The sequence below is a fragment of the Nothobranchius furzeri genome, chromosome 8 (genome assembly GCF_043380555.1).
Source record: "Nothobranchius furzeri strain GRZ-AD chromosome 8, NfurGRZ-RIMD1, whole genome shotgun sequence".
Taxonomy (NCBI): domain Eukaryota; kingdom Metazoa; phylum Chordata; class Actinopteri; order Cyprinodontiformes; family Nothobranchiidae; genus Nothobranchius; species Nothobranchius furzeri.
Window position 1 is genome coordinate 59,890,548 of NC_091748.1, and position 13,059 is coordinate 59,903,606.

The window sequence follows — 13,059 nt, forward strand, 5'->3', positions numbered from 1 at the left end:
TCAGAGGACTGTGAGAGTGGCTGCGGCATAAAAAGTGGCATTCAGTGGCCATAAAGCGCTGTGAATGAAGGAGTTGCGGGGGGATTTTCACCACATTTTTCAGCATTTAAGTGTTATTTTTCATTCCTTCCAATTTTCTTCACCAGCAGCTCTTCCAATTTTACAAAAGCTGGATGCTTTAATGTCTGCCAATATGATATCCTAATGAGTTACAACCAATCAGCAAGTGTTAACCACAAGCCCCACCCAGTAACTCTTACGGGCCATTCTACGTACATACTCCCGTTTCGGTACTTGTTGGTCCCTGAAATAGCGTGAAAAGTTGTCCTTTTGGGACAGCTTGGTGAAATTGAGACTTGAGCATGCTGCGAGGGTCTGGTAAAGTTACCTGGTAGTTCTGATAGTGGAAACGGGCCTGCTGGCAGTGAATTAGCCAGTAAGAAAGTATGTTTATATCTTGTTATCTACCTGACTCAGATGCTGAAACACAGCACTGAGAAGATGCAGCTGTCTCTGCTTCTAGCGCCTTAACTAGTAAGTCGTTTTAGAAAAGTCACAAAAAGAAAATCGCAAATAAAAGGAAAAAAGTGGGAAAATACATCTGTATAAAAGAAATAAAAACAACATATGTCATCTATTAGTTATTGCAGAAATCAAAACACATTTACCAGAACTACTTATGAAAAGCAAGCTTCCATGTTAAAAGGAGGGTTTTCCACAGTAAATGGCTGGGCTGAGTGCTTCATAAACTTCCAAAATATGTATAAAGCAAAGCTGGAGCACACTGGGGATTTTTTCTAGTTTTTAATAGAGCAAGCAAGCTCTTAACTGCTTAGAAAAGAATCCAGCTGTAGAGCATATTTTGTTCATGTGGAAGACGATGGTATAGTTTACTGTTTATCGTCCATTAAACATCTAAAAGAATTATGCACTTATTCTGTCACATGAGAAAACAAATAGCCAGACTAGACTCACCTTTTCTCTCCCTTGTGCCACTCGAAAATCGGAAAAGGCACAGCAATAGCTTCACATCGAAGCAGGGCTGTGCGTCCCAAACCAACTCCTTGGCTCTTCATCTCATGGATAGTTGGAGCAACTGGAGAAAACAAAGAGATCAGAATATTTGAAAAGACAAAAAGGCTTGCCAGTGATACTAAATGAAAAAAAAAAAGAAAGAAGGAAAAAAAGGGGGTGTGCTAAACTATGACATTCTAGTCAGTGCACACATGAGTAAACTCAACATTCAGGGTCAACAGAAGCTAAAGAAGAGAAAGCAGCCATGTTCAGAGTGAGGAGAATGAAATGAATTGCACAGCATGGTGATAAATAGCTTAATGTAAGTTCAAAGACTGGCTGGTGAAGGCAGGTTCGTTGAATGCAAAATGAGGTTCCTTTCATGTGCTGAAATGTGCTGTAAATCTCTTAGCCAGTGTCATGAAGGAGGCTTTGCATATGGGCATTTTCTAAAGCAACACAGTCCTACAGCACTTCAAGTATTTACTCCGCTTCCAGAAACAATGCCTCAAAGGGACAAAAAATTGCACTGATGTTATACAGATGGAGAAACATTACTTGTAGTTTAATTAAACACATAGTCGGAAAATCCTCAAAACGGTTTGGGCATTACATCAAACATTTAAGTAACTAGTTTTAGAATTACTGTCATGATTAGCAAAAATAACCTCTCAGATCGAAGTGAGTAATCAGAAAATAAATCTTATAAAGATACTAAGGAAAAAAGGTAATCGGTTTAGATTCTAGGCTACCAGTCAAATATTGGGACGTTTTTCTTGCTTCTCCATGTAGTGAGTCAAGAAAGCAGCAGAATCCATTATAAAACACACTGGGCTCAATCTGACTCTGTATATTGTGTCAACTCAGCCAAACCTGCCAAATCTTGACAAACAACAAAAGTGTGGAGGACATCCAATTAGTCATTTGAAAGAGAATAAAACCAAAATGACTTTGCATCATACGGTCAGTGACTGAAAGCACATGATGCATGAAAAAGAAAACAAAAAAAGTCTACACTTTTAGCATCATTCCTGCATCTTGCAGTAAACTACCCAACCGTGTTTGAACGTGTTCTGACTCAGCTGTGTTTGTAGTGGAAAGACTTGGACAGGTGCCCAAAAACCTATACATTCAATTGGACTTGTTGTTGTTCCTAACAGATGACCACCATTTAGGCTTCAGCAGATTCCAAATGCAGCTATCTGCAAACAACTGCGAAATTAAACCAAACACCTGTAGCGTATTCCATGTAAATAAAGGTAAGAATGTGTGTAGTGATGGCAGGTGGAGGCATTTATATGAGACTGGCTTGGTTGTAACTACGATATTGCATTCTGGGCCCGGTGTGTGAGCAGTGTTCCTGACAACCTGTGGGGGTCAACATTGATAGATGAGCTTTGCTTGCAACAAATCTGAGTAAGAATGAAAAAAATACAAAGATGCATGTGAGTATTTGTGCATGTGGTGTATAATCGTGTGGAAGCCGCACAGTGAGTTGACTGTACTCTGATGATTGATGCCCTTCTGCCACCCATCCTTCTCCTCCTAATGAGCACATTCATATGACTACTCTGTCAATTTTCCATCTTTCCATCTTCGTGCCAATAATTCTGTTATTTCCATCTTTGGCTCGGTTGAGTAGCACCAAGGTTCTTGGGGGGTGTTTAAAGAGACCTTGAGTGAATTTCAGTGCATGTGAGTGTGGTTGTATATCTATACCTTTTCCAAACGTATTCATTAACAATTATTAATTATTGCCAGCTTTTTTTTTCCAGCAACCTTAAAACCAAAAGTTTGCATTGGGGTGGCGCATGTATCTAAAGTACTTGTATAGGTTCTCAAAAGTGATTACAATTCGACTATCGACCGCACGTTTTAACGGCAAACTTCCAGCCCTTTAGCTCTGATTCATTGGAGTTTGATTTATTCAACACAATTATATGTAATGTGCTATAACAAGTGGTTGACCTACCTGACCTAAATTGAAATATTTTAATATAATTAAATTTCTACATTCAAGGATAAGATGTGCTTTATTTAAAATCTACGTAGCCTATTACTGTTTATTCAAAGACAAGACATGTATTTATTTAAATGGTCTCTACTTGTATAGTGCTTTTCTAAGTGAGATAACCCCTCAGTGCTTTACACTAATCATTCACTTACACACTGCTGGTGATAAGCTACATTTTAGCCACAGCTAGCCTGCGGCACAGTGACAGAAGCAAGGCTGCCACATAATTGGCACCACCGGTTCCCTCGACCACCACCAGAAGGAAAGGAGGGTGAAGTTCTAGCCCAAGGACACAATGGCATGGATGGAGTGTGGGTTTGAACCAACAACCTACCAATTACAGGGCAAACTCTTAACTCCTGATCCACTGTTGCCCATTTAATAGGATGCTGTTGAAGGTATTAATGACTGAACCAGTGTTTGATTTGCTTTTCATACGTTGTCAACTAATTCCAGAATTCTACTGTTTATTTTGTTTTTGAAACAAAGGAATCTGAATGTGGCAAGGCCATTAGTCAGAAGGATGTAGTTTATTTAAATGTTTTTAGCATTGCTCAATTTGATTATTATTGCTTTCCTTCTTGAGTTAATGCAATTCATATATAGTGTTTTTACTTTGAGGGAATAAAGAGGTAATACACATGATTTCTAGGCACAGCCCAGATGTTGAGGGGACCTGTTTTGTTGGCCTAAGGATCAGGTCTCTGCTTTTTGCAGATGATGTGAGACAGAGACTACTCAATATGGGACAACAGGAAATTCCAATGTAACAAAATAAAGTTAAAATGGAGTAATATATATATATATATATATATATATATATATATATATATATATATATATATATATAAATACTTATATTCTGTCTTTTAGCTCTAACATGACTAAAATTATCCATACATTTCATATTACCATCATATATTTAATATACTGTATTCTGTTTGAATTTAGCTTGAACAAGAAAACAGCTAAAGCTCTCCTACTATTTCCCAGTTCCTCCCAAGTTGCCACAGCTTAACTGAGGTTCTGTTGACCTCCTACAGTGGTTCTGGCTAACATTTAAAACAAGTAACTCTTAAAAAATATAGATAGGCCAACCATGGAAAAAAATAACATAGCATAATATTTGCACTGACTTTCCACAACAGAATGACAGTAAAAGTACCAGTAAGGTTAGTAATTTAGTAATGTTTTTAGATACATTTCTGTTCATTTTTAATTAATTTTTCACCAATACCAACATCTCATTGAAAAAAATATCCATTCTTTTTGTTCAATTTTTTTTCTTCTTAATTTAGAAACAAAATGACAACAATGACAACACACCTTTTATAGTAGATGTTTAGGGAAGAGAAAAAAAAACATCACTGACTTTAATCTCTGAAAAAAGTCTGATCTAATCTGAAGAGTTCTGACTTTTTTCCTCACAGTTCTGAGATTGAGGAACCAATGCTTCACATGAATTCTCCCAGCATTTCTCTAACGTGTTTTAAAAGGGTTTAGCTTGCAGGTATGTGAAACAAAACAACCCCAGCCACTTGTCGGTGTTGGAATCTTCTTTGGGTTTTAGCATGAACCTGTTTGCTGGGAAACTTGCTTTTGACTTACATGTTTTTGTGGCTCTCAGATTTTCTGCACCGTTTCCTATTGGAGTCCTTGCTGTGACATGAAGAAATGACTCTGAGAAACTGACACAATGACAGCTTCAACCCACACGCCTTTATCGTAACAGCGTTTTATCCATCCTGCTCACCTCTCTGTCCTCCATGCTCACCCTGTCATTTAATTTTGTTGTGGTGGCTCTTGCCCGCGCTCCGGACCTGCGGTAAAGTTCCACTCAATAATGCGGGATAGTCTTGATTTGTGTGATGTGAGAAAAGTAATGAAAATGCAGGACTGTCCCACACAAAGTGGGACACCTGGTTACACTTGTTGGCTTCAACAGAACATGATCTCCAGCCTTCGATGGATTTTTTTAAGCACTACGCTTCCAAAACACGTCAAATTCCACAGCTTCGATCGCTTGACAGGAAGTCAAACACAAAAGCAGCGTAAAACACATCTGAAAACTTTCAAAATTAAAGTCACATGCAGGTAAACGCACGCCATTTCCTGTTAAAACCTCCGTAGCCAGTGTAACAGAAAAATAAACCACAGACCTTTTTGATGCATGCAGCTGTCTTACTCATTGCTCATCATTGTTTGGACTTCTAAAATCACGCGTGGTGTTGCAGGTCTCTCGTGGTTTTGTGACATCATGGGATCAGCTGAGTGGGTTAGGATTTCAATTGCCCCTGGTTGGGAATGGGCTTGTGGGTAAACACTGCTGTTACATTACGCGGCCGCTTTCACGGCCGGTGGAAAGGAGGGGTCAGGGTGTCTGGACTGTCATGTAGAGATAGGGTGAGAAGCTCAGTCATCCAGGAGAGGTTCAGAGTAGATATGCTGCTCCTCCACATCGAGAGGTGCCAGTTGAGGTAGATCTGGTTAGGATGCTTCCTGGATGCCTCCCTGATGAGGTTTTCTGGGAGGAGACCCAAAGGAAGACAGGAAACACTGGAGGGACTATTGGTGCTTACACATTAGCGTCAACACTGCCCCCAAAGGTACTGAACGGCACCGGAATTTGGTTCCACACACAGGTCAGATTTGCGTTTTCGGTGCCAAGGTGACTCTTTTTCTCAGACCTTCTCCCCAGCGGTCAGACTGTGACCGTGGCGACACTACGGAGTAATTGGCCGCCTGAAATTATGCCTACTGCCTCTGATCTGCAAGAAGAATGTGCCGGGGTGGGGGGTGGGGGTCCCACATGAACGATTCATTTCATGGTGGATGCTGTTGAGTAAACTTCTGTCTGTAGCACCAAGCTGCTGTTCCGGAGCTGCCGATCAGTGTGGGAACGGGAGAAGAGAATAGCTCTGTGTGTGTGTGTGTGTGTGTGTGTGTGTGTGTGTGTGTGTGTGTGTGCGCGCGCGCGCCTGTTCTCTGCATCGGAGCTCTTGCCCTGGACAGACGGACAGTTGCTCAGGGGAGAAATCAGTGCGTGTGTGTGTGTGTGAGTGTGTGTGTGGCACGAGATTATGAGGACACACACAGCAAATTAACAAAATAATGTGGTTCTGAGTCTCCAAAAGCAACACAACTAATGTTCACCTTATAATGGAGGACACAACAGACTTTCCCGCGCATATTAAACGCCACCCACAGGCTTGGGGATTTCCGCATTCCTGAGAAGTCCCTCAAATTGAACACACCGCCCATTCGAGACTAAACTCACGCCATCCAACCCGACCATTGGAGGGCAATGAATGGATGGATGAAAGAAAGAAATAATAAAGCTGAAGCAACAATCTTTTATATAACACTTCTCAAGATAAAAATCATGAGGTGCTTATAATGGATTTTAAAACTTCAAGGCGTACACCATGTAGTGATGAAGCACCACATATTGCAAATTTAAGTAAATGTCACCAATTCCTACTTTTCTTCTCTATCTATCTTAAACACAACCAGAAACAGAAGTAAACAAGCTGAAGACAACTACGGGGTTACACCCCTCATCAGTATTTCTGAAGAACCATGTGATAAAAGAGCATTAATGTTTAACATTAACACAGAGCAAGAATGTTTGCCAGATAGAATCTTTAGGTGCACTTAAAGGGACAGAACGGAACAAGAAGAGGAAATTACCTCAGCACTCTACAACACAGGAATATACGTCAATAACAACTATGACAAAATCAATGCTGTATGCTGACCGACGGCGGCTTAGTGAGTCCTCGTAATCCTCCATTGGTGTCATTGTGCAGGCCATTGATTATCTGAAGCCTCTGAAAGTGTCAGGGTGACCTAGCTGTTGTCCTGCACAGTTACCAGGACAGTGGACATGGTGGCTCAGGCAGGTGTGTCAATACTTGAAACTTCACACTTGAAGCTGCTAACAAGAAGACGTGTGTCGACTGTCAAACCCAAGACCATAAAGCCAGTGTCATTTTTGGTATTTTTAGAAATATGCTCTTTTATGTGCTGCTTGATTTCATTTTCATGTCTCCCCTTTCATTCATAACCGACTACATCAGTAACTTGTCTTAACAAATAGTCTTTTATGTTTTAATTTGGCTCAAAGGATTTCATCTTTATGGTTAATTTGGTTTACTCTATAACCTTAGCAAGCAAATTAGTCTAAAAAAACAGAGGGATTAGGAAATATAAAGTCCTGTTCAGAACCTCAGGTGTTTATCCACTACACAACACAATGAGGAGGCGTCTGCTGAGTCGCCAAATCATTCTGCAACATGACAACATTTCTAAACAGAACCATAGGACTCCACTGTACTTGGAAGAAATACTGACACACAGTACGCCCGATGGATTTTACAACATTTGAAAGGAAAAATCTGATCTAATTCATATCTGTTTACTGCATTTAGTATGAAGTTTACTGGTTATCAAGGTTCTATACTAGTGCAGCTTGTTCAGTTATTTGTTTGTTTGTTTTTCTTTTCATTTATTTGTTTAAAGGGTACTTTCCTGCTGCCAATCAAGGCAGCTCAAAAGAGCTGAACACAGCAAACATTAAAATAATAATAGGTACCTCAAAAAAAGTTAAAGTACTACAGTACATATTAATTCATGTTAAGTACCAAAGCAATACAATTCTAGATAAAATCACCAGGTCAGTTGACAGAATCAGTTAAAGAAATCAGAACAGAGGCCTAATGGGGTGTTGTGAGTCTGTAATGCATTTTCTATTTTGCTTTAAAAGCCCAAAGTGAAGTTGGGAGTCTTAACTCCAGTGGAAGTGCATTCCGGGGCAAAAGCGGTAAAACCTCGATCTCGGCGACTTTTCACTTGTTCACTGATCTGATTATACTAATCCTCTCAGCAAATCAGATTTATTTGTCTGGTATTTATATATTTTTTGACAAAATCTGAATATGTTATTCAGCATATTTTATCCTAAAGAAACATTCTGCTGCAGTATCAGTTTATATATCTATCTATAGATGGATGGATGGATGGATGGATGGATGGATGGATGGATGGATGGATGGATGGATGGATGGATGGATGGATGGATGGATGGATGGATGGATGGATGGATGGATGGATGGATGGATGGATGGATGGATGGATGGATGGATGGATGGATAGATAGATAGATAGATAGATAGATAGATAGATAGATAGATAGATAGATAGATAGATGATAGATAGATAGATAGATAGAATAAAAGAGATGCCCCACCCAGCCACATTTTAAATGCATACTATTTGACATCTTAAGATGAGTTTCCTGAATAAAGGCTATATAAGCATGCATATTTTTCAGATGAGTGAGAACTTTCTTTCTTTTAATAGGATGAGTCAAGCCCTTAACATTCCAGGTTAACAAATTAATAGAAACAGCCATTAGAACCATATCCAGAGTAACAAAACTTAAGCTGGTTGTGTAGACATATGACATAATACTTCGGTTCTTTACTTATACAGTCGAACATGAAAACCCTCCCAAAAAAATAACCCTAAACCCCCCAGGTGAAACTAGCTGCTAGAATAAACAGCACACCTACCCAATCTAACTGAACAACTTCCTTCGCTAGCCTACCCAAATCTCCTTAAATCCCGCATAATATAAGAGTTGAAGTCAAACCCGCCAGGTGTACACTAATAAAGTCTACCATTCAGGAGATGTATCAGCGGTCGCTTTGTCATGTCAAGAACAGGAATTTACATTTACCAACTAGAACATAGCATGGGGGGACATGCCTGCATCTTAGCCATCGTCCAAGGTAGCCCTGCATGTCATGTAGGTCAAGACAGGTCATTATTCCATGGAGTCCTGCACAAACCTATCAGCCTCAGTCACCAAACCGCCCCATCTGCTTTAACAATGTGCAGATGTGCTAGATATAGCAGTGATGGTTTTAGGCCCATCTTATACAAGCGTGGCATCACCGACCTGCATTCTTTCCATTGGTTCAACACATCAGGGCTATAATCCTCATAAATCCGGAATGGTTTGTCCATATATTTTAAGTTGCTCTGTCTTCTAGCCACTCGTATTAATAGCTCCTTGTTTTGGTAGCGGTGAAAACAAACAATGAAAGGCTGAGGCCTGCTTCCGGGAGCCAGTTTGGGGACTGAAATGTGGTGTGCACGGTCCAGTTCGGGGGGAGAGGGGAAAATATCTCTCCCAAACACGTCTTGCAGAAGCTGTGAAAAAAAACCTAGTGGGTTGCTGGCCCTCAATCCCTTCCTCCAGGCCGATGAGGCAGGCATTGCAGCGTCTGCTTCTCGACTCCATGTCCGATGGCGTAGCTTTTGGCTTTTCGTCAGCCGCCCATAGCATCATACAGATATCTTCCACTTTAGCCAGGCGCTGATCGAGCCTTTCGGCATTGTCCTCCAGAGATTCTAGGCGTTCCCCATGGTTGTCCGATACCTTCTGTAGTTCGTCCAGCTTTTTATTCGCGTCATCGAAGAAGCTAACCTTTAGCTACGCCAGTAGAGCCGAACAGTGTTCCGTTAGCAGTGCTGTCATGTCGGCCTTGCTAACATTCGAAGGGGCACTAGCAGCCGCATCTTCTGTTGTTTTGTCGTTCGATTTCGCAGATTTCGGTGGCATGACTCGGCGTTAAATATTCCGACAGCTGCACCCAACCTTCAAGATAGTTGTTTCAAAAGATGTTAAGGTGGGTTTTCCCCAAAAGCCAAGAGCTGCAGGAGTTGAGAGAAAGCGTGGCTACTCCATGCTCATCAAAACCGGAAATCTGTTTACCTTTTAATAAGAAAATGCTGTTTGTTCAGTTCAGTTCATTTTATTTCAAACATATACATTCACCAACATTTCAGAAAATCATTCCACACAGTTGTTTGTAAAGGAGTAGGGAGAAGTATATACTTATTTAGCCCTACCCCCTCAGGTTTACATCCTCATCATCTAAATTTGAACAACAAAAACATTTACAATGCCTTCAAATAAAAAGGAAAAAAAAAGATAATAATAATTCTCATGTTCAACTAGAACTATATTTAGATTTGCTAATTTGTAGAATAGATTAAACATCGGTTTGCATGCCGTCTTGGGTTAATTGCATTTTCTTCATTCTTATACTTATTTAACATTTCTTTTTTGAGTTTTATTTTAAACTGGTTTATATCACTACTGACCTTTATTTCTTCTGTTAACTTATTCCAGAGTTTAACGCCCGCTATTGAAGTAGCCATCCTTTTCAATGTTGTTCTTACTCTTTGTACTTTTAATTTCCACTTCCTTCTAAAATTATACCTCCCTTCTCTTTCTAGGAACCATTTACTTATTTCAAGTGGGAGCATCCCTTTCCTTGCCTTATATATTATTTGCACTGTTTTAAACTTGACCACGTCCTGGAATTTTAAAGCTTGCATCTTAATAAAGAGTGCGTTTGTGTGAGCCCTATACCCCTCCTGATTTATTAGTCTAATAGCCCTTTTCTGCATTATGATTGTTGAGGGTCTGACCTCATGAGGAAATTACTATGCAGTGATTTTCTCCAAAATGACTGTGCTTAAATTGCTCTGAAAAGCAAATAATCACATCAGCGCCAAGAAACTTCATTTCCCATGATGCTTTGCACACGGAAGCATTGGGATGATGTCACCGCCTAATACCAGAAACACGTTCTGCGCATGTGCGGGAGGCCGTGGAGCTTTTCCCGCGAACTAAGACCATAAATCTTCAGCAAAGACAAAGAAACCTCGTTCTTTTGCCCAGGATACCTGGCGGTAAGGACACGCTTGTCGAACGCTCCGACAACTTGAGCACGCGGAAGCTCTAAGTGCCCAAGTTGAGCCACGCAACCGCTGGAAACCACTCCAACTCCATCGGGACCTGACTGGGAACGAGCGGAGCTCCATCCAGCTCTCAGAGACGCTGTAAGTTGTCAAACTCAGCACAAAAGAAACTTCGTTCTCTTTGTGTCCAGCCCGTGGAGAAACACTCACGGAGAACGCCAAACAACGGAGAAAACGACAACTCCATCAAACCGACGGACGACGCCAAACTGCGGAGAAACACGGAGAACCGTCAAATCAAAAAGAGGGAGGGACGCCTCGCTCTTCTGGTGATCAGAAACTCATCTCTTTCTCTCATTCTTTCCTTCTCCCATTTCCTCTATAGTCCAGAATAAGCAATAAACCGCGTCTATTGCTTAAAAGTAGCTTCGTGTTTTCCTCTTTCGTTCCCAAACACGTCCGTCGGGTCATTTTGAAAGAATAAACTGCTTATTGATCATTGTTTGGTATCTTTAAATGTTTTCTGCTTGGCCACGTGGTTAAACTAAAAGATATTATTCGTGATTAATCTTTTGTGTTGTTTCATGATCCTTTGAAATGTTTTGAGTGAATTTAAGGTTAAGTTACTTATGATTCTAAGTGCCTTGGAAGTTAAAGTGCAAGTTGCCACCCACACTTTAGCCAGACAAAGGGGTCAGCCATCTTGCATACAGACTCCATTTTAGAAACACACACACACATACATACACACAAAACACCTTGAACATTATTTTGAATATACATCCTTTTATAATATCACATGGTTATTATTCATTTATGCCACTGTTTATTCATTTGACAAATTGTTAATTAAACATTATAAAATTCAGATTTTCGTCTCCAGTAGCTTTGTTGTGTCGAAGAGAAGTCTCTGCTCCGAGGATTCTACGAACTTCAAGAAAGACTGATAAGAGTTTTGGATTCAATTTTTCCCCGGTTAAAGGGGAATGGTGCCCCGTATATCTAAGAATATCTTAATTAATTAATAAATCAGTAAATATTCCCATATTTACAGAATTTATTGAAGAATCCAAAAGTAAGTTAAAGCTTACGAATTGTTCGCTCCTAATAACCCCAACATGAATATAGTCTGAATATTGCTTTTATATGTGTTTCCCCAAACCTCTACACAGTAACTCATGTATGGTAATAGTAAAGCACAATATAACATATATAATGCTTTCCTATCCAGAAAATGTTTTACTTTCCCCAAGACAGCAATGCCCCGTGCTAACTTTCCCCTCACATAAGTGATGTGTGATTTCCAACAGGCCTTATGATCAATGATCACACCAAGAAATTTTATGGTTTGTTATCACAATATTTATGTTTTATATTTATATATGTGTCCAGTTCAAAATTACGGATTTAAATAATAACTTTACATTTAAAGCAATGAGTAATGAGTGAAAAATTAACATAAACATAATCCACTAGCTGATCAACATGCAGCACGAGAACTGCAGGGTTTAGCACAGAGAGGTGCAACCTGAGAGGAGACTCAGATTTTTTCACTACATTAATATTTGTGTTATCTGCGCAGTCCAAACTGTTTTTCTGTAACTAAACAGAATTTTTTAAATCTGTCATTACAATTTTGCTGCAGTTTGGAGAAAGGAACAAATTTTCCCCTTGGCTTTGCAGGTGGCCCAGAAAGCTGTAGTAGTTTATATGCATATCAATAGTACCAAGTCCGTTTAATTTGGAACTTGGCATTGGAATCTGTTAAGACAGATCACAGCCATAAAATCCAGTCAAAATCCGATAATTCTAATTTTAACTTGCTGACATATCTTATATCATCATATATTACGCAACACACCAGTAGGGTTGGAGGAGAATGCAAAGTAGTGCACTAAATATCATAAAAATCCAATAATCCAGGTAATTTAGTGTCTAGAGGATGCTGGAGTAGAGCTGTAAATCACAGCCGGAGTCACGGTGACTCCACCAGATGGGGATGAAGGGTTGGGTCCAGGAATAGAGCGGGCATAGCAGAAAAATGAGCACATGCAAGGCCCGGGAGGGTGACAAATGGCCAGTTGTGGGTCGATCACAGACTGACTTCAACTGCACCTGCATTATCCAGAGCTTGTCAACAGAACTGGGATTGTGCTTCGCATCTTGAAAATATGTACGCACACAGAAATCCCCCATTGGAAAATAATGGACATGTTTTATTTTCAGAAAGTGCTGTACTATAAAGTACAGGGATT

At 40.0% G+C, this 13,059-nt stretch overlaps 1 protein-coding gene across 3 annotated transcripts in view; it reads right to left on the reverse strand.

Annotated features, from left to right (window-relative positions):
- negr1 (neuronal growth regulator 1) overlaps positions 1-13,059 on the reverse strand; it is a 255,629-nt gene that overhangs the window by 81,687 nt on the left and 160,883 nt on the right. For all 3 annotated transcript variants that reach the window (XM_070554179.1, XM_015970609.3, XM_015970610.3), the window contains exon 5: positions 976-1,096. In XM_070554179.1, the coding sequence (XP_070410280.1) occupies positions 976-1,096 (121 nt within the window). The remainder of the gene's footprint in view (positions 1-975; positions 1,097-13,059) is intronic.